The 23,105-nt window shown below is 52.6% G+C and overlaps 8 protein-coding genes across 8 annotated transcripts; 2 read left to right on the top strand and 6 right to left on the bottom strand.

Moving 5' to 3' along the window:
- Positions 1-61: 61 nt before the first annotated feature.
- On the top strand, positions 62-1,932 carry BO79DRAFT_284450 (nitrogen permease regulating protein NPR2; the record flags this gene model as incomplete). Its single annotated transcript, XM_025688250.1, has 4 exons — positions 62-104; positions 163-591; positions 660-796; positions 853-1,932. The coding sequence occupies 4 exons, from the start codon at positions 62-64 to the stop codon at positions 1,930-1,932; spliced, it is 1,689 nt and encodes a 562-aa protein (XP_025544817.1).
- A 160-nt stretch (positions 1,933-2,092) lies between these two features.
- On the bottom strand, positions 2,093-4,745 carry BO79DRAFT_165113 (histone acetyltransferase NGG1). The gene is made up of 3 exons (XM_025679237.1): positions 3,988-4,745; positions 3,428-3,897; positions 2,093-3,385 (listed from the first exon to the last, which is right to left on the bottom strand). The coding sequence occupies exons 1-3, from the start codon at positions 4,532-4,534 to the stop codon at positions 2,390-2,392; spliced, it is 2,013 nt and encodes a 670-aa protein (XP_025544816.1). The 5' UTR covers positions 4,535-4,745; the 3' UTR covers positions 2,093-2,389.
- An 848-nt stretch (positions 4,746-5,593) lies between these two features.
- Positions 5,594-7,095, top strand: BO79DRAFT_224423 (RING-H2 finger protein; the record flags this gene model as incomplete). The annotated part of the gene is made up of 4 exons (XM_025683673.1): positions 5,594-5,597; positions 5,716-5,783; positions 5,837-6,368; positions 6,419-7,095. 4 exons carry the CDS (start codon positions 5,594-5,596, stop codon positions 7,093-7,095), a joined length of 1,281 nt encoding a protein of 426 aa, XP_025544815.1.
- A 49-nt stretch (positions 7,096-7,144) lies between these two features.
- BO79DRAFT_186867 (uncharacterized protein) lies at positions 7,145-8,311 on the bottom strand. The gene is made up of 3 exons (XM_025680500.1): positions 7,825-8,311; positions 7,557-7,725; positions 7,145-7,472 (listed from the first exon to the last, which is right to left on the bottom strand). The coding sequence occupies exons 1-3, from the start codon at positions 8,241-8,243 to the stop codon at positions 7,191-7,193; spliced, it is 870 nt and encodes a 289-aa protein (XP_025544814.1). The 5' UTR covers positions 8,244-8,311; the 3' UTR covers positions 7,145-7,190.
- Positions 8,312-8,731: 420 nt separating this feature from the next.
- BO79DRAFT_284447 (zinc-dependent alcohol dehydrogenase family protein) lies at positions 8,732-10,326 on the bottom strand (the record flags this gene model as incomplete). Its single annotated transcript, XM_025688249.1, has 7 exons — positions 10,194-10,326; positions 10,058-10,113; positions 9,929-9,998; positions 9,789-9,857; positions 9,363-9,725; positions 8,985-9,297; positions 8,732-8,925 (listed from the first exon to the last, which is right to left on the bottom strand). Exons 2-7 carry the CDS (start codon positions 10,093-10,095, stop codon positions 8,732-8,734), a joined length of 1,047 nt encoding a protein of 348 aa, XP_025544813.1. The 5' UTR covers positions 10,096-10,113; positions 10,194-10,326.
- Positions 10,327-12,048: 1,722 nt separating this feature from the next.
- On the bottom strand, positions 12,049-16,020 carry BO79DRAFT_27965 (HECT-type E3 ubiquitin-protein ligase). The gene is made up of 3 exons (XM_025688002.1): positions 15,234-16,020; positions 13,063-15,174; positions 12,049-13,000 (listed from the first exon to the last, which is right to left on the bottom strand). The coding sequence occupies exons 1-3, from the start codon at positions 15,799-15,801 to the stop codon at positions 12,096-12,098; spliced, it is 3,585 nt and encodes a 1,194-aa protein (XP_025544812.1). The 5' UTR covers positions 15,802-16,020; the 3' UTR covers positions 12,049-12,095.
- Positions 16,021-16,745: 725 nt separating this feature from the next.
- BO79DRAFT_242522 (60S ribosomal protein eL15) lies at positions 16,746-18,227 on the bottom strand. The gene is made up of 5 exons (XM_025685219.1): positions 18,183-18,227; positions 17,980-18,066; positions 17,596-17,752; positions 17,304-17,530; positions 16,746-17,235 (listed from the first exon to the last, which is right to left on the bottom strand). The coding sequence occupies exons 2-5, from the start codon at positions 18,064-18,066 to the stop codon at positions 17,095-17,097; spliced, it is 612 nt and encodes a 203-aa protein (XP_025544811.1). The 5' UTR covers positions 18,183-18,227; the 3' UTR covers positions 16,746-17,094.
- Positions 18,228-19,201: 974 nt separating this feature from the next.
- BO79DRAFT_250601 (uncharacterized protein) lies at positions 19,202-21,932 on the bottom strand (the record flags this gene model as incomplete). Its single annotated transcript, XM_025685825.1, has 2 exons — positions 19,202-19,724; positions 19,786-21,932. 2 exons carry the CDS (start codon positions 21,930-21,932, stop codon positions 19,202-19,204), a joined length of 2,670 nt encoding a protein of 889 aa, XP_025544810.1.
- Positions 21,933-23,105: the final 1,173 nt, after the last annotated feature.

Here is a 23,105-nt window from a genome sequence, read left to right as displayed (position 1 = left end):
CCGCGAACTTGTCTGTCTTTCCCCCCCCCTCCCCTTCCTTCTCGATGTCTCCCATTCCACCATGATCAAAGCCATCTTCTACAGCAAATTCGACACACAGGAAGGTAAGCAGCTCCAATCTTATTGAAGGTTTTATGCAATGTCATTTGCTGACTGCTTCAGGGCCCAAGGTCGTCCACCAAGTCCCCGATGGCGCGATTGTCCCCTCCGCAACTGCCCCCTCGCAGCCCCTCTTCCTCACTTTCTCCGACATCTCCTTCTTCGTCATTCCCCGGCAAGAGCTGTGTGGGAACCTGATCCAGGTTTGCACCAATGGCTACCGCATCCTGGGCTATCCGATCTGCATGAAGTCCCTGCGATACGACCGGAATGAGTTCATCTTCAATTTCTGCGTGGTGCTGTCGGAGGATGAGGATTTCAGCACCTACAAGAGTGTTGTGCAGAAGCTGGCCGATTTGATGCATGGATTGGAGGAGCAGAATGGCTTCCTATCGCGAGATCATTCCAAATCCGGTGAGGGAAAGGTATACAGCCTGTGTGAGACGCTGATGGAGGATCTGAACAATTACTGCGAGTGCATGATCCCAATCGGTAACGCCTACCCTTTCAGTCCACTGCGCGTCTGCCCAAATCCCAGCTGCTAACACGGGAGATCCCAGACGAGCTGAACACCCTTAACATCAAGCTATTCCCCATCTATCCCGCCCCGCCGCCTGTCAAGGCATGGCATGTGCCGCTGTTCACGGTCCGCTACCAGACCTTCATGGATGAGAACTGGGATCTGACCATGCAACGAGTACGTTCATACCTACGCCTCTCGCTGCATCGCAGCCAGCTGAACTTCCCCTCCAGATCGTCCCCCACATCAATGGCGTCAATAGCGTTCGGATTATTTCCATTCTTGCCGATACAGACTTCTCCCTAACCTGCCGCGCCATTCGTCACCTGCTCTACTACGGCTGCTTGTTCCTCCTCGACATTTTCTCTTTCTCAGCCATCTATGCCCCAACCGCCCAATTCAGCTCCACAATTGCCACGGACGAAGAAATGCAGCAGGAATGCGCCCGTTACGTCAACACAGTCTTCGCCTCTCCAATCACCGCTGCCTCGGCCGCCCTGACCCCGGGGTATCCCCCGCATTACGATCCCGACACCGTCTGGCCCCCAGTCGGTCAACCTCTCACAGCCAGTAGCGCCAGCGAGAACACGATCTCCAGCCGCAGCCCTAGTCGAACCCCTAGCCCAAGTCCTAGCGCCGGCACCATCCAAGCCAGCAGCAGCAGAACCACGTCACCGGCTCCAGGAACAGCCACCGACGACGACACCGCCACTACCACAGACACACATGCCATCGAGCCCCAACTCGTCGACGGCGTCGGCCTCGTTGAACTCTACGCCAGTCTCAAGCAAGGCCAAAGTGTCAAACAATGGTACCTCCAACATAGTCGACAACTCGCCCACATCGACATCCGCCGCTTCATCACTTTCGGTGTCATCAAGGGCTTTATCTACCGTGTACACAAATACGCCATAGCAACCGGAAACCCAGCACCACCCTTGAAATCCTCTCACTATCATCACCACAGCTCGCCCTCATTACATCCACCCAGCGGTCCATCGTCGCGAGGGCCCGGAACAGGCACGAACAGTCCTTACGCCACCAGTGCAGGAGACGACCCGGCTCCTATTGCACAGCACGATGGTGGGCCGAGCCATCACTCAACCTCAGTTTACAGTGGAAGTCGGCCGGCCACGATCGTGACTCTCGAAGGGGAGGAAGAGGAAGATGATATTGATGATAAGACGCTGTCGAAGTATCTCGATGGGATGCATTGTTTCGATCAGGTCTGTACAGAGTTGGAGATCAGCGAGAGGGAGTTGACGGCGCGGTTGAAGAGGTTTCCGGGGGAGGTGCTCATATTGCATCGATAATTACTACCTCTACTCCTTTCTTAGCCTGCTTTATTTATGTTGATACCCGATTTGCTAATTTATTACCCACCAATATACATTAAATACACCTATATCAGTAATCATTTCAAGCCACATAGCATAATTACAGCAATAAAGTAAGTAGAGTGGTATTGATCTTCGTTACCTAACAGGCTGTATATAAAAATCCATGTATCTTCCCAGCTGAGACACTGAGTATATGTTACCTCACGAGTAAAACATCCCGATCATATCCATCCATCCATCGATTCATTCATCCCTCCCCAACGCCATAACCCAAAGCTAAACCAAAAGGTAAAATCCCCTACTCAATCATCGCTAAGATATCAACCAAAGAAGGAATCAGACAAATCAAACGCAATATGTACAATCGAAACGAAAACCGGAATAAGCGGGCAGGAAGAACAAGCAAGCAAGGAATGGATGCGTCAATCAATCATTCCTGTTCCTCATCCCAGCCCTCCACCTCGGCCTTCTCAACCTCCGCCATCAACGACGGTTCAAAGACTGACTCATTCTTCCCAGGCACACTAGTCTTACTATCCTTGAAGACCAGACCGATGCAATCGCGCCACCGCTTACGTCGATCCATAAGCGTGCGGGCAACATCACCAATCGCGGGACGGCCAACGCCTGCAGCACTGACGACATGGCTGCCGCCGCCGGCGCCACCGGGACGGTGTTTGGCCTGCGAGCCCTTTTTGCTTTTTCCGAGGGTGCGGGTGCGTTTCAGGTAGGCCTGTTGGACCTGGGAGTCCAGGTCGTCGTGGATGGTCATGTACTCCTGGTAGGCCATGCGTTCGCGGGCGATGTCGAGGAGACGGGTCTTGCGGGCGCTGTTGATGATCATTTGTTTTTTGAGCTCGCTTTGGAGGAGGCGGAGGCGCTGGGCGATGTCGTCGTCGTAGTGGGCGTCGTAGTCTGGGTTGTCGTCTGGGCCGAGGAAGCCGACGTGGCGGAGTTCGGCTTTCAGGCGCTCGTCTAGCTGCGAGTGGTCGAGCTTGGCGGCGGGGACTTTGAAGTTGTTGGGGGAGGAGTCGGGGAAGGCGGTTGCGGACGGGAGGGGTTTGGTTTCGTTGGAGGTCTCGCCGGTTGGGTGGTCAATGTCCATGGAGTCAGGGTTCATGGGGCCGTTCGCCATGTCGCCGTTGACGGAGCCGTTGGCGTTAGGGGCGGATTCATCGGGGAGAGCTCGATGTTCATAGCGGAGTAGTGAATAGAGTCGGCTGACGAGAGGGCCGACGGAGACTTTGTCGGTTTCGACGGTCTCGTCGGTCACTTGGTCGATGTTTCCTCGGCCTTGGTTGAGCGGTAGCCGCTCTTTGTCGCCGTTGGGTTGGTCGACGTTCATGAGCCCATCGTCCTCGGCCCATACTTCGGTGTAGTGTTTCTTTCCGCGTCGAGGCATGATGAAGGGGGTCGTGCGATCGCCCTGGGTGGGTGAGCGATGGGCTTTGGCGAGGTCGATTGGAGAGCTCACCTTCTCTTTAAGGAACGCTATGTCTTCTTCTGTCAAGGGGCGGACGTATGGATCGATATAGGCGAGGAATGTGTTGGCGTTGACTTGACTCGCGGGCTTGGAGCTGCTGAAATCGCGATCCGGTGGGGAACCTGCCATCAGATGGCTCAAATCACTCCAGGGGAAGCGGGCGACGCTGTAGATGGCCTTTTTCTCCTCATCGGTCATGTCTGGGGTAACCTCCCGAATGTGATATATGGTGGGGTCATCGAATTTGAGCGGGTTGGGACCGAACACTTGCACCTGTGGCACGGCCGGCGCGGGCTCAGGTTGGTGTGACTCGGAGCTATCGTCCGATCCAGGCGACCCTGCATCCTCGGCCGCTTCATCGGCAGCTGGTTGGGGAGATTTTCGCGATGTGGGGGATAGAGACGAGGCCTCTTCGGAAGCAGCATTCTTGGACTTTTTGGAAGCTGGGGATGCGGCTGTATGAGTTAGCATAGGATCGAGGCGCATGATGAGTAGACTTGAAACGCTACACTTCATCGCAAATACGGAGTGAATGATAGACTCACCACCTTCCACCTTCGTCTCAGCACCGTCTTGTCGCGCAACATCATGGGCACCGTGAGTCAGCGGACGTTCCTCCTTGGAACTGCTTCCGCGTTCCTTGCGCCTCTTTAGCTTGCCTCCCTTTAGTACCTTCTCTTCCTCCTCGTCATCGGCTTCTCGCTTCATCTTCACTCGATCGGTCCCTTCGCGCTCGGCTGACTCTTGCTCTTCAACGACCTCCTTGCGCTTCTGTGATAGCTCTCTGATGCCGGCATTGCATGCGTCACCTCGCGTTTCAGCTAGCTGGCTCAGGGTCTTGAGGTGTTCCATCAACAACTCGAGTGACTTGGAATCGGGGATCGGGCCAACTCCACCCATGCGCTCGAGCAATTCTCCATACTGGATGGTCGAGCCAGTCATCATCAGCTTGGAGACATCGTTGTCGAGGTAGCTGTGGAGCGGGGCGGAGGCGGTCGGGCCGGCGCTGAAGCTGGAGTTCGGGGTAGTATTGCGACTTCGGGAGGGGCGAGCCTCGCGGCCTTTGCCTTTGCCTTTGTTTGCGGAGGGCATATTTGAGGCGTGAGTTTGGTAGAAAGCTGTTGGACGATATGCGATGCGCGGAGGGATTGGCAGTCTGATGTGGTCTGGTATCGCGTGGACTAATAGCTCATAGTGTTCATGCTCGGATCGGGGGCCTGCGGTCAACGCGCTCACTCAAGCACGCAGATTCAGAGCTATCGTTCCTGTCTTTGCAGACGAGCTCAGCACCGTCTCAATTGAGTAGTAGTTTGATTGATGTTGTTGTTGTTGATGATGCTGGAGATGCTGATCTCGAGATGCCCGTCTCCACGTGAGAGGACATGTGATCTCACGTGTAGTTTATATCACATGACTCAAATACAAAAGGTGCAAACGACGCATAGTAAACAAACTATTTAGAGGTGAGACGCTAAACCAAATTCGGATCCACCGACATGGAGAAGTGGAGGATCTACAAGGCATACATGCTAACCCGTAGTTTACTCCATCGCACTGCAGTCATCGCCTCTACTCTTGACACAGCGAGGTAGTACAGACTACAGCTGGGCCCTTCCTTGACTTTTCACCATTGGCAGAACCAATGGTAATACCATGGCTGCTTTGGGTAGGATGCTTGCATCTGAGCATCACCATCTATCTTCGTTTTGGCTATTTTTAGACCCTCAAGAGTAACCCTGCTCGGTTCACGCCGCAAACGTCGCATTCACTGCAAACGGCATACAGGCGACCCAAGATGGCCAGGACAAGCAAATTTGATCTGCGAAGAGCCAGCTCAGAAGCAGTACCACAGCAAACTGCAGATTTTTCTGCATGGTCGTGGCCTTGGTACAGGTGACCGCCGCAATTATCCGCGACAGGCAGTCGAATGGACCTGACCTGTCAGCATTCTTCCCACAAGTCCCATAGACGAGATAATAGATTGCCTCTGTTCGCACACTCTCCCATTGCAGTAGACATCGTGCGTCTGACGTCGACTCTGACCTTGATCGGATCGGAATGCGGATGACGATGCTCCCTGGACTTGGATTTTAAACTGCTGGATTCCTCTTGTCCACGGGTCTCGTGCTGGTCGCACGACCGTGTCACACCATGAGTATGCTCCCCTTGCTTCAGAGAATGCTGCACATTCCTTCGATCGTGCTGCCTGTTCATCCTTCCGTGGATGTCTCACTGTCCATATCTGAGCGATCGCTGATATGCCTCTTATCTAGCTGCCAAATCGCTCACCACGGTTGCGACGCTCTTTGCTGATCCGTCCAACACTACCATCGCTCTGAACGTGCGTCAGACACCGTGAAAGTCGTGTACGAGATGCTGACTGTGCCCCCTTAGGAGAGTGCGATCTTTTCTCTCAAGCTTGACGGTACCGTTCAGACCCTGTCGAAACAAAAAGCCCCGGACAAAGGCTCAATTCAGGGTCTTCTCTTTGTTCCCAGCCTCGGAACTCAAGATCCGTGCAACAATGCCACTGAACCGTATATCCCGGCCAATGTCACCCGCCTACAAGGCGTCACGCCGTTCGACGGCCGTGTGATCGGGCTGGCACCTTGGATAAGCGACGAATGTTCGCAGGCGTTTCTAGATGTCTCGCAGGGCACCGTGCCGGACGCGCTGCTCTTTTTTCTGCCGTCCAACGATGACACAAAACCGCCATCGGCAAATGACCCGGCATGGCAGCTGGGAGGCAGCACTAATTGGCAATCGCAGAGCAACTTCCCGGTGTACGGAATCCCCGGCGCGGCGGGTGCTACCTTGATGGAACAGCTGTCACGCGACGGGAGTGTGCCAAATCCCGATGACCCAGACAATCTAACTCCATTATCGTCGTCAGGGACTTCCCGACTATTTGCGGTCATAGATATAGGTAGGCTTGGTTGTCTTGCCGTTCAAGTAAGAAGCTGACATGCTCCGCAGATAGTGGCGGAAAGAAGATGCCCAGTATATGGGGGTTCATTCTCGCCATTCTGGGGACTGTTCTCGTCCTTACTATTATACTTCTTTTATTCTACCAACTGGTGCACAGGCGGCACCAGCGGGAGCTCCAGCGCCGCCTGGAAGCCGGAGAAGCAGACCTGGAGCAATTAGCCCAGCTTCACATCAAGGTTCCACCAGAATTTCTGGAGACGATGCCCATTTACATCTACATGGGCGGTGGTGACGACGACGAATCGATCAATGAGAACTCCACGCCGGGGCATCTACCACGAATCACTGAACATGCTGCTGAAGACAAGGACCCTAAGACCCCCACCGTCGCAATTCGTGAGACGGATGATGAGGCGGAAAAAGCAATAGACGGCGAGTCCATCAGACGACCCTCTCAGGCGACAATAGCCGGTCAGCCAGATGCCTATGTGCAACACAAGAACCGACTCAGCCGACAGCAGACGACGTGCGCGATCTGCCTGGATGATTTTGAGCGGGATTTATCAGCAGTGCGCGAGCTGCCGTGCGGACACATCTACCACCCACCATGCATCGACACATCCCTAACGCAGAGCAGCAGTCTCTGTCCACTGTGCAAGAAAAGCGTGCTCCCAAGCAGCTGGTTCAGATTCCCACCGGAAGACCCATGGCTACAACCTCATTGAATAGACATTCCACAACCCTAGACTTACATAACACATTAAATAGAATAGACTGTACATGACAAAACCCAACCAACCATCTATAGAAATAGAAAAGCTCAAGCAAACTTATCATGTTTCCCCCGGACTCTAACATCCAACACGACCTCATGAAAATCACCCTCCTTCCTCGCCTTCCTCAACCTCTTCACTTCATCATCATCCAACCGTCTCCCCACAATACCCTCCAACTCCTTCCTCCCAATCTTCTCCCGCGCCTTAATCTCCTTACTCGCTTGAATGCGCGGTTTGAAGCGCGCCTGCATGCGCACCCGGATATTCGTCCCCCCGCCACCCTCCTCCCCATCATCGAGATTAGTCTCATCCCCACGAACCTCCACCTTCGTCCCAGAAGCGGTCGTCTTTGACGTAACAGTCCGCGCAACAATATACGTCTGCTTCTTCTTCTCCTCCTTATCATCCACACCATCACCCCCCTGCGCAGCGGAAGACGAGGAAGAAGCCCCCGTCCCCGTCCCAAAAACAAAGAACCCTCCACCCCCAACCCCACTCTCATTAATCGTATATATCTCGTGCTGCGAGATGGCTGATGCATTGGCGGACATGATGCCATGTTTGTCGCTGGTCAGGTACCTAGTCCCACAAATATCTCATTAGCTGATCCCATTATCATCATAAACAGAAATGATAATACAGAATAGAGGGGGGAAGGGAAAGGGTATGTATGCATACCGCCCATTCGACCCCTTCAAACTCCACCCCTCAATGCCCGCAATCTTACTCGCAATCCAAACCTGTCGCACATCATGCGGCTCCGCGGTCCGAGGATCCCCCTCGATCATGTTCTCGAGTGGAGAGGCGAAGACGGTGCCGTGCGCGTCGGTCGCGAGGCACGTGGGTGGTGTGGTGCGCAGGATGAGGAGGATCGGGCCTGAGATGTCGCTGCTCGTGTCGGCGGATACCCAGGATTGGTCTGAGAGGGTGTTTTCGTCGTGGTGTTCGGTGGCAGAGGGGTCTTCTTGTTGGGTTGTGAGGCTGGTGGATGTGGATTGTTTTTTGGATGGGTGGGAGCCATCGGTGGTGGTGGTGGAGGTGGATGTGTGTTTGCGTTTCTTGGGCTTGTCGCCTTTGAAGGTTAGGGGTTTGACCATTTTCAATGGGTCGTAGATTGGAATTGGGCGGTGGGGGAGGAGGTGATGTAGAGAGTGAAGATGTGGTGTTGAGGTAAGTTGTGAGGTGATGGATGGATGGGCGAGGAGAGCTTGGTGTGGAGAATCTTTCTTATCGATAAGTTGCGCTTGGTTTTATCGGCTGGCGGTTCAACCGGGAGTTGAACCTAGCTATAGCTATAGCTATTGTACTAGCTAGCTATGGTAGTTTATTTCATTCGATTTTTACTTCTGTACTGACCTCAAGGTCCTCATTATCCTACTTTGGTTTAAATAGAGTCCTGGTGGAGATCTACGTCAGGATGACTCCCCGGGTACTCACCCCATATATATACTACCTTGTGAACCCACATTGATACCAACTGGAATGTCATCGAAAAGACCTACTACTACTACTAATATCATTTGCAAGAAGTACACATTCATATAACATAACTCATTACTATATACACCTAGTGACCAGCACTAACTTACTCAAAAGTAATCGCCGCCTTAATGGCCGTCTTGTTCTTCATCGCCTCCAGACACTCCTCCCACTGATCAATCTTGAACGTCTTGTTGACGATGCCCTTGACCTTGACCTTGCCAGAGTCGAGGTAATCAATCGCCGCAGGGAACTTGTACACTTCAGAGAAGCTACCCAGGATGGTAATCTCATCACCAACTATCACCATCATCAGTACACGTCCACCTCACGACTTAGAGGAATAGAGGGATACTCACAGATCTTGCTAGGAGGCCAAGACACACGGTCCTTGTTGGAATAAACACCATACACGACCAACTTACCACCTCTGCGAACATAGTTGATCGAGTCTTCCAGGATCTTAACACTACCCGTGGCCTCAACAACAATGTCAAACCCGTAGGGGTTCTCCTCCTTCAGCTTCTGGAACTGCGCGCTAGGATCCTGTCGCGACAGCGCAACATACTCGTCACCTGCCTCCAGCGACTTGGCCAGATCCATCTTCAATCCCTCAGGAGCGACAACCACCACGCGGCAGCCACCGCATTGGCGGAGCAATTGAGCCAGGATCTACACATTCATCGTTAGCGCCACTTCATACCTTCTCATCTAATCAAAGTGGGAGAGGAACATACCAAACCAGTCGGTCCGGCTCCAAACAACAACACCGACGACCCCATCTTGGGCGCAATCTTATCCAAACCATGCGCGGCACAGCTGGCCGGCTCCAACAAAGTGGCATCGACATCGGAAAGGTTCTTGATCTTGAATACCCTGCCAGCAGGGTACGCGCAGTATTCAGCAAAGCCACCGTTCATGGTGACACCGTGGGCCTCGAAGTGTTCGCAGAACAGCTCATCGCCGCGACGGCAGTAGAAGCACTCGCCACAAAGCTCAGAGTTGTCGGCGACGACGCGGTCACCGATGTCGAAGCCCTTGACTTTGGGACCGACGGCGGCGACGACACCGACTGTTTCGTGGCCGGGGACGAGAGGGAACTATTTTTTCAATCATGTTAGTGAGATGCGAGAGGGGGTGTGGGAGGAGGGGGGTTACGGTACCTTTGCGATGAATTCACCCTCGTGGATGTGCAGGTCGGTTCCGCAGACACCGCAGGCTTTGACTTTGATCTGTGAGGGAAAGGGAGAATTGTTAGAGGTATATGGTATGTATACGTATGGAAGAGGAGGGAAGGACATACCAGGACATCGTTGTCACGGAGCTCAGGCAACGGGACATCGACGATGCTGTGCGACTCTGGCTTCTCATAGCTGGTACCTATGTTAGCCACATCCCGACCAACTATTAGACACAGGAACAAGATGCATACCGAAGAGCCTTCATTGTCTGAGGAAGCGTGGAACCCATGATGATAATGATAATCTACTACAGGGACCGACACCGTCAGCAAGGAACCAACAAAACCCTAAGCAAGAATCTCAGAAAGAGACGAGAAAAAAACATACAGAATATCAACGAAGAAGAAGAAGAAGAAGAGGAACAGCGAAGTTGGGGAAAGAGAGAGAGAGGGTAAGTATGGAAGAGTGAGTTATGGATAAAAGATAAAAGATGAAGAACGAGAAAGAAAGATGGGAAAGACGAGGCTATTTGAATGGCAGCCATTCGAGGGGTAAAATACCAAAGTTAACTAACTAACTAATATTATTCTATACCAGGATCCAAACCAGGAATAACTTCCTTACCATACTACGTAAGGGAAATCGGACTAATCCCCAGTGGGGATGGCCTGATGTTGTTGTTCCTCTCCGGGGATCTGTCCTCCTACGGCTTCACTACTTACTACTACGACGGGAGACATGGACCAATTCCATTCCCTTCCATCCCGTCTATGAAACACTCATGCACTCAACCCATAGGGTATAGCACTACTACTATCCTTGTACATGACCCCCCTCCCACCCCCCCAACCTAACAAACTTACTTACTATCCAGTCACAACTGACTATTCCTACTACTAGTAGTACCAAGGTAAGCAAAGACACAGTGTGACAGACAGACACAAACCATGAATGATCCCCCGCAAATACCATCGACACCATCTACACCAACCACCACCACCACCACCACCAGCAACAACAACCACTACGTACTACAGAGTCCAAGTCCAGGACCCAGACTGGAAGCTAGATAGTACTAGTAGCTAGCTACCTTTACAAGTGGGTCCCATCCAGTCTACCACCCACATAGAAATCGAACCCAAGAGAATCAAGAACCAGAAACCAACCCAGCAACCCAAAACCTATGACTTCATCACAGAAACCGCCAGAACCTCTCTATTCTACAACGAGTTAAGGGCGACACGAAAAAAAAAAAAAAAAATAAAGAAAAGGGCGCCTAATCTACCCCCACAAGCCTAGGTAACTAACTAACTACTTACGATCCGCATGACTTCATTTCCCCCCCCACCCACTTCAACGTGGTATCTTTCCCGAGTGGCCTTGATTTTCCGACTCTAGAGTCTAGAGAGACTGGATGAGATCTGGGCCAGGAACCAGGAACAATGTCTATCTGTATCCATTATACAGAGATAGATAGATGGCGTGGTTCCTGATGGTGTTCCTGTTCTACTATGTACTATTGAGGAAAGGAATCAATGAATTGAATGACTTCATCATCGAGGGGTATGCAAATTCCCTTCTGACATCGACGATCGCTCCTCGAGTTGCTCTTTGCTCTTCTTCTCTTCCAGCGCGAAACAAAACAAACTCACCGCTGCCCCACTCGCTACGGCACGACTAGCGCTGTTTCTCATGCATGCACCTCCTCTCTCTCTCTGTGTCTCTCTCTCTGACCAAGTTCGAGAGGAGGCACTAACACTAGACTGTCTACTTCGTACTGTCTACTGCCTCCTGCCTCCTGCATCATTCGAGTAATTACCGCTTTCATTTGGTCGCCCAACGATCTATCCACATCGGGACCCTCTCTAACTTATCTTCGGGCAACTGCTATGTACATCACTCTCTCTCTCTCTCTCGGTCCGATTCCCCTTGGCTATGGCCCGACACTGTACCGTCTCCTCCCGGTCCGACTGGCTTTGCTGCTCAACTTACGTGGCTGCCGTCTCATGACCGCCGCCGACAGCTCGTACTATCGGTGCCTTGTCAACCGTACACCGCGGATGCATCTCGTCTTCCCCCGCAGGCCATCAACCCGGTCCAGCCCCGTCTACCAAATGCACCCCGGACGAATCTCACCACCCCCAAAACCTCGTACAAGAATCGAAATAAGAAAACGCCCCAATACTCAAAAATAAAACTAGTGCTAATGCTGTTAATGCCCGATGCCCCGAATGATGTCCCAGACGCCAGTGCCAAGGCTCGCAATTGAAGGGAGTCCTGCTCCCGTCTCTACTTCAGCCCGAACCCCTCGCTATTCAACACCGCATCCCAAAGCATGCGCTCCAATTTCTCCCGCGTCTCATACTTATACAGTCCCAGCTGGTTGAAACACGTCCGCGCCGTCGGGAATCGGCTCGTCTCATCCCCAAGACACACCAGCCGGATCGACAGGCTTGTCGCCCCCATAGCGGGGATGCGGTCGCTTCCCGTCACAAACGACAGGATCTTCCGTTGTGCCTGCGGCTGTGTCTGTTCGAAGAAATCCCAGAACCACCGGACCACCGGCTCTGTCTCTGGCCGTGCATTGGACCAGTTGTCATACGTGGCAACTGCCCGCAGGGACGCCACGTCCAGCGGCTCGTCCGAACCGCGCACCAGTAGCTCGATCTCTTCCGGACGGAACAAAGAGAGTGCATTGCCGCCGCAGACCGTGAAGAAACCCCGTTTGAACGGCTCGAACTGCCGTGTGACCGCCGTGTCTAGGAGAAAGTGCACATATAGGTCCACAAACTCCCGGCGATTCGCGTTGGTCACCGGCCGATTCTCCCCTCCAGCGCAAAGGGGCACCGACACTGTTTCGCCGTAGCGATCTACCTGCGCAACAAAGTCGTAGCAGAACGTCTCCGCAACGTCCCCTTCGTAGTCAAGCAGCGCCCGTAGACCCTTGGCAAGCGCCGGGCGGAGCTCCGCCAGATCATCCAGGCCGCACTTGTACGTAGGCCGCGTAATTGACGACAGCGGTGCCGCAGCCAGGAGCTTCTTGAAGGCAAACGGTGGCAGCGCAATGTCGAGGATGGTCGAATTGTAAATGGCCAGTCCCAGTAGGACGCCGACCAGGAAGAACTGCTCCGAGGACTCGAAGCAGTATGGATTGAAATAACAGTATTGCGAGTCGTCATCATAGATAAATAGCCCTACAAGACAATCAATTAACTGGCTCATTGCATGTTTTGGCTGACAATCAACGTGTACTTACCGTGGTGAGGATCAAAGACTTCCCGGACAAGGAGCAGGAACCATTCCTTGCGGAGACCTCCCGCATCAACGCCCTCTTCACCGAGGAATTCGATGCGTAGTCCCTTCTTGATCTCCTCCTGGCTAGAGCCAACGACTTCACTGACTCCCCGCAGACTGTCTTCCACTAAGCAGTCGCGGCGCACCTTCAGCACAAGATACTGGCTGATCGCCGTGCGACTCATGATGCTGTTAAAGAACGCTTCGCGAGCTTTGACTTCCATCTGCCGGCGTGCATCGTGTTCCAGGATATGGATCTTGGCCCAGATGCTCAGGAAGAAAGGGTATTGGCAGAAGGAGAACTTGGTCGTCTTCGACTCCCAGGCCTCAAAGTCGGCGACAAGGTCGGAATAGTCTAGCAGTGTATTGTAAAAGGAACTGATCGGAACCATATGCCCCCGCCGGCTGGCCTGACTTCTAGCCACAGAACTCGCATCTTGGCCAAGGATGCCGTCCGGCTTTCGGGAAACGTTCGCATTGTTCGCCGTGAAGAGCAGAGACATCACTCGCGCCGCAGCTCGCACCTGCCAGTCATCAGTGTAGACCACGGGCTGGTCGCGCTGCTCATTTGCTTTGTTGGGGCTTCTGCCATTGATCGCCGCATGCAGCTCGGCCGGAGTATGGCCCGCGGCACTAGAGAAGCTGGGCACCAAGTCATCATCGTGCTGAGTCGACTCGCTGCGCTTCCTCCCATGTTGGCGCATTAACCGATGAGTAACAAACCCCCCAACAAGGTCCACGATCTTCTCAAATTGCCCAGCAGAGAACCGCGAGAACCAGGACACCAAGTAGTGATGACAGTCATTCGGTAAATTGGCCAAAAGCCCCAATATCCGCTTGACAATGCCATAATGATGCCCCGGGCCATTGCTGCGGGATTTTGGAGGAGGCTTTGGATTCCGAGGAGCTGGTCTTGGAGTGCCATCTTTCGGGTGCGAGGGCCTCCGGTCACCACGGGCCGCCGAAGGCGCCAGACTGTAAGATGCGAACGATGAACTGGATGGGTAAATCAACGGGTTCGTCAATAGCATCAGTAGGAATCTGGTATCCTCGGGCCTCTTTAATGGCCGTCTGGGCCGTTTTAGCAGGTTCTCGGTCGCCTTCAAGAGCGTTCGGTGTAAATGTAAGCGCGACTCTGTAATCTCTCTGTCAACCATAGCCAGGTCGGTGGTAGTCCACTTCTGGGCTATAACGGCGTCTTCTTCCCTTTTCATCTCTGTAGGCTTCATTGTTGACCACAGCTCCACCCATGACGTTCCCGCCGTCATGATCAGGTGGTTCCACTGTGCAAGTTCTGCCCAATTAATCCGAGGGCTCCTAGAAGAAACAGGCCTAGATGAACTAGAGGTCTTCTCCCGGCGCTCTTTCGAGCGGGACCGATGAGAGCTACTAATCTGTTCTACTTCGTTCATCCACCAGGAGGAATTCTCTGCAATGTCTCCAAGAAGCAGTAGCTTCGGATCGGGTTCAAATGTTACCTCACCGGGGGCCTGAGCAGAGCTTGGTTCCGCTTTCTGCTTTGGTGGGCTGCTGTTAACAGCATTCCGCGGGGCCGGCTGTGCTGTGGTAAATGAGCTGTTCAGACAGTCACAGCCTCTAAATGACGTGATGATATATTCCTCAAGCGATCTGAAGATGTACGGACGACTAGTAGGACCTCTAGCTTCTGGACCGTTTGATCTGGCAGCATTCCGAGGCGAGCGATCACGTCTCGGGGCGTTTTGAGCGTCTCGGGTCCTCATCTCGGAGCCCTTTCTCTCTCCGTGCGCAAAGAAAGGAGTCAAGTTGGGCTTCGAGTAGTTCGGTACGCCGCTTACTCCCTCCGTTTTGCCAGTCTTACTGGATGTAGAGGAGCTGCGGCCCCGGGGATCCACCAAAGGTCGCGGTTCAGACAAGTACCCGGACGACTGAGTTGGAGACTGTGATAAATTCTCATCCTGCGCGACATCCAAGTACTTTCCGCTATGATTCTCTGGTGTAGAATTGGGCTGCTGTGGTTCCAGGAGCTGTCGGAGATACCTGGAAAGACAATCATCTAGGATCGTTTTTGTTCGCTCGATAGAAAGTGGCATAGCTAAACACAGTCAGTTCACTATTTGTCCCGTAACAGGCCTAGCGGGGAATAATCTATACCTTTACGGGGTACCGTAGGGGTGGGTGCCTTTCCATCACTCCCCGAAAGGCCATTACCGCCAGCCTTGCCAGAATCCACAAACAGCTCCAAGTCATTCACAGTCAAACATTCCGTGCACCGGAAAACTTTGAGATTCCGCGGCCAGCGCACTGTACTGTTACAAACCATGCACTTCCCCGAGGTCATCTCATCAGACGGAGTCGGACGCGCGGCCCCTTTACGAGGACTAGACGAGTTCGGATCCGGCAAGTATGTAACCTCATCGTCATCTTCATCATCGGAATCGAACAAAAAGTTATCCTTCTTCGAAATCGACCGATTGCGCCGCTTCGTCATACCGCCGAAGGGTGAGGGGAACGGATGGCTGACGGAACGAGAATGTCCCCGACGATGAGGGGGTGAAGTCGCTGGATTTCCAGTCATGGACGATAGACCCGAACCATCTTGCGGTATCCGATGAGGCGAGTTTCCTTCTGCCGGGAAGGGAATTGCAGCCGAACGGATATGACTAGACGGGGAGCCGGAGGTTGGGGGATAGGATGGATTATATGGGGACCGAGACGGCATATGGGCACATTTGCTGTCCCCAGCTTTCGGTAATTCGAGGGGATTTAGTTTTTGAAGTCGTGTCTGGTTGTGCCACGCGAATTGGGGGTGTGGTAAAAGGCGAAGAAAATGTATAGATCTCAGGGTACGGTCTGCGATAAGCAGGGGTAGATAGGGCTTCGTTGTTCGTGGACGATAAGTAAATCCCGGTTCAGTGTCACGAGGCAAATTTTCTGCTAAGGAGTTCGTGGCAAGGAGATTTGTTTAAGTCGAGACCGTTTTAACAGGAAAAGAGAAAGCGCGTGTAGCTAATTGTAGAAACAGCTGATGAGTAAGGTATCGAGGGGAGTTTCGGGGGTAGTAGTAGTATGTAACGTGAGGAGAGGAGGGGGATGTAACGTGGAGCTTGGTCGAGGACGAGGAAATGGAGAGCGCCCCTGGAACAAAAGCGGAAAGAAGTCAAACAGGGGATGAATTAGAAGGAAAGACGTCAGGGCAAGGGAGATGAGAAAACGAGGGATGGAGCAAGAAATGAGTCCTGGTAAGGAAGTGGGTTTGACTTCCCACCTTTGAGGGGAGGGGGGAAGTTACCCAGTTTAGCCCGGCGGGATGCGCAAGCTGCGATGGGCGCACGAGACTTGGCTGCCTGAGGCCGGCTAGCATAGGCGCTGACTGGACGAACCACGGGCCTTGAATCGTGTGGGCTTCAAGGCAACGTCGGGCGCCGGTCGGGGTTTCACTGGCCTTTGGGACAAACGCCAACGCTACTATTTTTATTCTTCTTGGGATCCATCCTACTGGTTTGCAACCAGCGACACTGGTCGACTGGGGTCTAAGACTCTTGCTGCCAGGTGGACTTGGAGGTCCTGCAATACAGACCATACATCACCACTCAACAGTGTCCCCCCCCCCCGCAGGTTCCCAGACAGGGCTATAGTGCAGTCACAGCGTAGCGCCGTCCCTTTCCCAACTCAATCGCATGCCAAGGCACCAGGCACTGATCGGCAGAAGCAAAAAACCGGTCTACATGGATCAGTTCACCTCATACCCTTAACTACGCCCTACGTGCTGCAGATCGTTGAACAAAGGTAAAAGTGGTCGTCATACTTCGTTAAGGTGAACAATACAGTTGAACCGAGAAAAGTGAAAAAAGGTATTTTGGCTAACATCCGATCCAGAAGATCTGTTGCATTATGCTCGCACCCCAGCAGTTCCAGAACGGCACCGTAGATGCGAGTTTTGATCGAAATAGTGACATCCACAGGATCAAATTTTTCCCATAACCAACAACCCCCATAAACACCCCATCTACATTTAACGGTAACGCCAGTAGCTCTGGGTGTTCTGGCGCTTCCAGGTGTGGCGGCGACCAGAGCGGGTGTTGTTGTAGCGGTGGCCCTTGTTGATACCACGGGACTTCTTGCCGGTGGCGGTAAGACCACGGGCCTCGCGGTGCTATAAAACACATTCCAGGTCAGTAACTTGTAAACAAGGGGAACTTCCCAAGAGCATTCATAACGTACCTTGTGGACCGCGTTGCAGATCCAGTTGATGCGAGCATCGCGGCGGATGGCCTTGTGCTGGGGGTCGACGAGGATGACCTCGAAGTACTTGTAGGTGGAGTCCTGGTTGATCCAGTAGGAGTTCAGGACACGCAGGTTGGCGCAGCGACGGCCAACACGCTCCTCAGCGGTAGCACGGAGAGCGCGCTGGTACTTGAGCTGGTTGATACCCATGTTGGTGGGCTTGCCTGTAGTTGCAAACGAATTAGCCTCAATCCGACCCCCATTGATCCAAAACGAAGAATATACATACCGTAGGTGGCACCCTTAGGAGCGGGTCTCTTACGACCACCGCGTCTCACACGGATACGGTAGACAACATAGCCCTGCTTGGCCTTGTAGCCGAGACGACGAGCCTTGTCGGGGCGAGAGGGGCGGGAAGCACGGTGGATAGCGTTCAGTTGACGGAGCTATATTGATGCACTCTCAGCAAAGTTCAACGAGTGTATAGCAAGACACATGAGGCTTCTCTCAAGTCTCTCTGTTTGTGCCACATCCATCCGCCGGCGAAGGGAAAAAAGTTCGTTTCGAGCCGCCCAGTAACACCATTTCTCTATTCAAGAAGGGCATCCTATGGCAAACTACACGAGCACCCGGCGGGATGTTAAGTGATCGCAATATAGGGGGGAATTCTCACCTCCCAGCAACGGACACGCAGCAGGAAGCGAATCACGTCGGACTGCTTCTTCTTCTGGATCTCTTCCACGTACTTGAGGGCACCCATCTGGACGAAAATCGGAATATCAGTCTCTCGTGCTCAATTTTCTTTTTCTCGATGGCTGCAGAGCGATTCGTTGTATCGCAGCAGGAATCACAGCGAAAGGGCGCGATAAAACGTACCTTGTCGGCGTGGCAGGTCGTCGATTGTCGTCGGTTGTCACAGCTGAAAAGTTGGAGGAGCAAAGATAGTAGTCTCTTCAACGACCTTGTGTGTGGGACGCTAGAGAATTAGGCGAGCCCCCCACTCTAACCAATCAACGTCCGCACTACGTCTCTTTTTAATGCCTGAGGTATTGTAATACACCGCCTGCCTTATTACTACTAGCCCTTTTTTCTACGCTTTTTGCGACCGTAAGGCGACAAGGCAACCACTTCAGACACTCATAACCCTTGCTGTTAAGACCTCAGCAACTTACGATAGACCAATTCCTCTTCTTACGTGATACCATAGGCATTGAAAATGAAAGACATAAACGTTGTACCCTCTCTAGTAATTATAAGCTACCTACATCTGGCTCATGCACCGCCCAGAAACAAACGAGATTGATTCTATCGTCAAGGACCCATCAATGAGTTGAAATTGGCATGCTCGCGTGAAAGTAAACAGCAACGAGCCTTAACCCCATCTTGACAAGCCTATAAATGGAGACTTCACAGCCACGCAGATGGTAAATATAGGGCCAATTTGGCAATAACATAATACACAATTAGCAATTAGGAGACAATAGAAGAAAACCGATCCATTTAATTGGCAATGATCTGATGGCTTGCAGCATAGCCCGAGACGGACATGCTCAAGCCTCTAGCATCAAAGCCAAAGTCTATGATTAAGTATCAGCACTAACGACAGGTCATGAGTCTTTCCTTTTGATCCGTTGCACATGATTTCTAATCTCTTGTAAGAAACACATTAGAAAAGAGAGATGTAGTGATGGTGTAAAAGAGCGAAGTCAGCGAGAAAACGACAAGAAAAGTGAAATCTGAATACATGAAAGCGGAGCGGGTGGTCCCTCTTTAGGGTTTGGGAGACAGGGGGATAAGTTTTGCATAGGTGGCGGAAGAAGACGATAGAAAGAAAAGCTGCTCTCGATGTACAGCGGTATTGAATCAATTTGTACAGAGAAATCGCATGGTATTCCTCAGGAATTCAGGGACAGCCCCTGGAAACGGTTGTTTATCCATTCGCTGGGGGCAGCATGTAGGCGGGAGGGTCCAGAGCTTGCGCCCGTACCTGCGCCGTAATCAACGTATCCCGATTCCAAAGAGCCATAGTTGTTCGCCGAGTAGGGTGAAAAAGGATCCACAGAAGCGAGTCCACCTAGCTCTGTTTGGCGAGAAGTTTGGCTGAACGGCTGATAGGAGTCGGCATAAGCGTTGCGCAACATCCCCATCTGGTTGGCGCCGATGTCTCGTCCTGTGCCCATGGCGTCACGAGGATGACCGTAGATTCGGCCGTCAAGGGGGCGATCCGCTTGCGCATCGTGATTGTAAGCTAGAGGATTTGGAGCCGACAAGCCAGCACTGGGGGGCGTCACAAATGACGCTGGATTGATAGCCGACATCCAGATGCGGGTCTTATAGATTTTGAAAAGATCGGTAACAAGCGAATTGAAATTGATGTAGGAGTCCGCAAAGTAATAGAAGGTGAGCTTCTTCCAGTCCCTAGTGAAAAAGGCCTATTTAGCATGTGATTGACTGTGCCGAACGACACAAGTGAACTTACATTTGGAATTCGGCATCAAGGATTTCCATATTCAGCCGATGCTCGGTAACCTTCTGCTGGCAGACCCGCTTTGCCTTCGCTTCATTTCCTTCCTTTTCACGTAGAGTTAAGATTTCATGATTTTGGGCAAGCCTCTTGATTAGTTTAGGCTTGATGTCGGCAGCAGAGTCCTGCATCCCATGCGGACCATGTGGACCCATGCCACCAATGGCGCTTCTGTTATTCAAGCCGGGTACACCACTAGAAGCATTGACCACGTTCGCGGCCCCATTCTGGCCCTGTCTAGAGAACATCATCAAGCACTTGTAGTGTTCCTCGGCATACTGCTGTTTCAGCTCCCGGGCTCTTTGCATAGACACGTTAGCGTGCTGTATAGTGCCAAGATCCGTACCGCGGTCTGCTTCGACGATGACGAGGTCACCGGGTTTCACCTGGAGACCAGTATCTTCCTGGATATAGAAGACATCCGCCCGATGGCATTTGAATGTAACGATATACAGGAGCTGGTTTTGGTGCGAATGGGCAAGGCCAGGCTGGTGGCGGCCGTAGGCGTTTGGCATCGTGTATGCCTGGTGGAGGGACGTGGCCATCGAAGCGGGGCCGTCGGCGGCGCGTAGAACTGGGTCGCGAGCAAAATAGGCTTCTGCAAATCGACGAGCTCGTAAATACTCCGTCTCCATTTCATGTTCCTCGGGACGAGGGGCCACATGAAAACGAGGATACTCACGATTCTGGCCTTGAACATTCGAAAGAGGGCCGTCAACAATGCTCGCATAGTCCTCTTCTCTATCACTCATCCCAGCCCTAGTACTGGGGGCTGCCTGGGTCTCCCCCGAGACAGAAGCGTGTCGCATAGGAATGTCCGCAAAGGAGTGGCGTCGACTCTGAGGGATATCCGCAATGCTACCAAAGTCAAGAGAAGTTTGCCAATGAGCCTTGCGGACGTTTTCCAGAGTACGGTTTTGGAACGACGTGTAAGGGGGGAGCTGCTTCTCGAGGTTTGCTGAATGCTCGGAGAGTCTTCTCCGACCGCTACTATGAATGTTATTGTAACCAGGGATATCGCCAACCTCGTCAAGATCTTCTACCGCCAGGTCGGTCTCCTCGGGAACACTGCCGCGAATACGGTGCAAATTATGGATGCCACTTCCGATGGCATATCCGCTAGCTGCGGATGCAGACGACATGGTACGATCTCTCATCGGGTTGTCCATCTGTCCTGCTGCCTGGCGTAGAAGAGCATTCTCCCTTGACAGCTGTTCGATGGTCCGGGCTTGGTTGGCTGCATAGTTGCTAAAGCTACCGTCCGAACCATCTGGGCTGCCAGCGTCATCGTCATCATCCTCGCGCACACGTCCGAGTGTAGCGGGGTCGTGACCCAGCTCCCCCAGAAGGCTAGGCCGTGATGACCGATGCTGTAAGGCGGAGAATTGACTGCCGTTACGAGGACGGCCGCCAGAGTAAGGCGTTGAGGACTTGTTCGCCATGAAGCTCAGGAACTCAGGATCCAACTGACCTACCGAGTATGACTGTGACCGATAGGTTTTAGGAGTCGGATGCAGAGGAATTGAGAATGGAATAGCCGATTCGCCAACGGTCGTACGAGTCGTAGGGCTCAGTATTTCCTCCGTGAAATAGTTGCTCGCAGTAGAGGGGTTGGACATGGTCGGAGATGGGACAATTTCCGCAAGCCGCGGCGGAGGCTCCTTTCGAGACTCGGTATTCCATATACCAGTGCCCCAGGGAAAGGAAGGGTTCCCTACATGGTTCCAGGGCATAGAGCTACCGATACCAGGACTCGTGTTCGGCCATCCAGATTGGTCGGTAGCAGGACTGCTTGGGTTAGAGGCTCCAGTGGACAAGGGACCACTAGTGGTCAGTGATGCCTTTCTGGTCGCGGTAGCTGGAATTTCATTTAGCCATGACGTACGGCGAGCAGGTTTGGGCGCTGGCATGCTCGTAGATGTGGCGACATGCTGTGAATGGTCTCCATCGTCATCAGAGGACGCCAAAGCCTCGGAATCAGGGGTGGATCGGCGAACGCCAGGGTGGGTTTTCTCTAGCCTGGCGGACACGTTACTGGTCGGAGTCGACGAAGTGACAGGCTTGGCCGCCTGCGCAGTGGATTTGCCGGGTGGCGCAGCCATGATGTTTTAATAAGAATTGGAAGACGGCGTATAGCAAGACGCAAAGTACACTGACCATGAAAATGTCAGTAATTTCCGAGTGATAGAAAATTCAACATGGGCTGAGATGAGAGGCGTGGTTTGAAGAAATGTTTGAGCGTAAGGAAGTGGACATCGCAAGGCGGAGAGGAGAGCAAGATGAAAGAGATAAGATCAAGATATATAGAGCCATTGTTGGGGTTCACTTACAGAGACAACTGACGTCAGAGGATATTAGATCGTGAATGACTCGATCCGTGTAACGAACGCTTGGCCTCTTCAGAATACAATGAAAAGTCCGGGATATTCACTCGAAGCCGGTAAGTACCGCACGGTAAATAAAAGCCAGGAGTGGTTACCTTCGATTCAAATCGAGTGGGCGAAAATCAACGAGGCAAAAACACTCTAATAGTAAATCAGAAACCACCGTGTCTGGAGTAAATTATTCCGTTTGAAATAAGAGCTCCTAGAGGTATAAGCTGTTGCTTGCGGCATGATAAGTTAGCCCAGGTTGATGGTTGTTGAGGCAGATGCACAAAAGCTGGGACAGCCCAATGCTGGAGGGAGGAATATAAAAGTCAAAGTGTAAGAGGGACGAGGAGATTCGACCGGGGAATGGGATTCGCCGAGCAAAAGGAAATAAGAGTCATGGAAGCCTGACAAGCCCAGGTGTAGCTCGTGTATGCTGAGTAAGTTTGGGGGAAGCAGCTGTGGGTGGCGAGACGGGCAGCCACCCATGGGCCTGGAAAACGCCAGCCTCAGGAGCTTCCTGCGGATCATATGATCAAAGCCCAGAAAACCCAGTAGAATCCCGTTTCACATGCGCTCAATGGGATCACGCTATTTTCATGCCTGGATTCCAGGGGCTGTCCTGGTTCAGAAACTTCCCGGGGAAATTCTCTTAGAGGAGCCACTGAATCTGAGGCTAGAAAAAGCACACAACTGCCCGTTCGTCCGTACTTATTTCGGATGAGCTAGGAGCTTCGTGTCATACGCTTGCTCGAGGGCAGCGGTGACAAATGGAACAGTCGAGGGACCATATAGTAGATAGCTCTCCGGGGAAATTGCGGGGAAGGCCAGGCCACGGACCACGATCGCAACGCAAACCACACAAATAGATACCGAAAAATATATACGTACCTTGTGGAAAAAGTA

Source organism: Aspergillus costaricaensis (genome assembly GCF_003184835.1).
Source record: "Aspergillus costaricaensis CBS 115574 unplaced genomic scaffold BO79scaffold_2, whole genome shotgun sequence".
In the NCBI taxonomy this organism is placed as follows: domain Eukaryota; kingdom Fungi; phylum Ascomycota; class Eurotiomycetes; order Eurotiales; family Aspergillaceae; genus Aspergillus; species Aspergillus costaricensis.
This window is presented reverse-complemented; position numbering and strand designations above follow the sequence as displayed.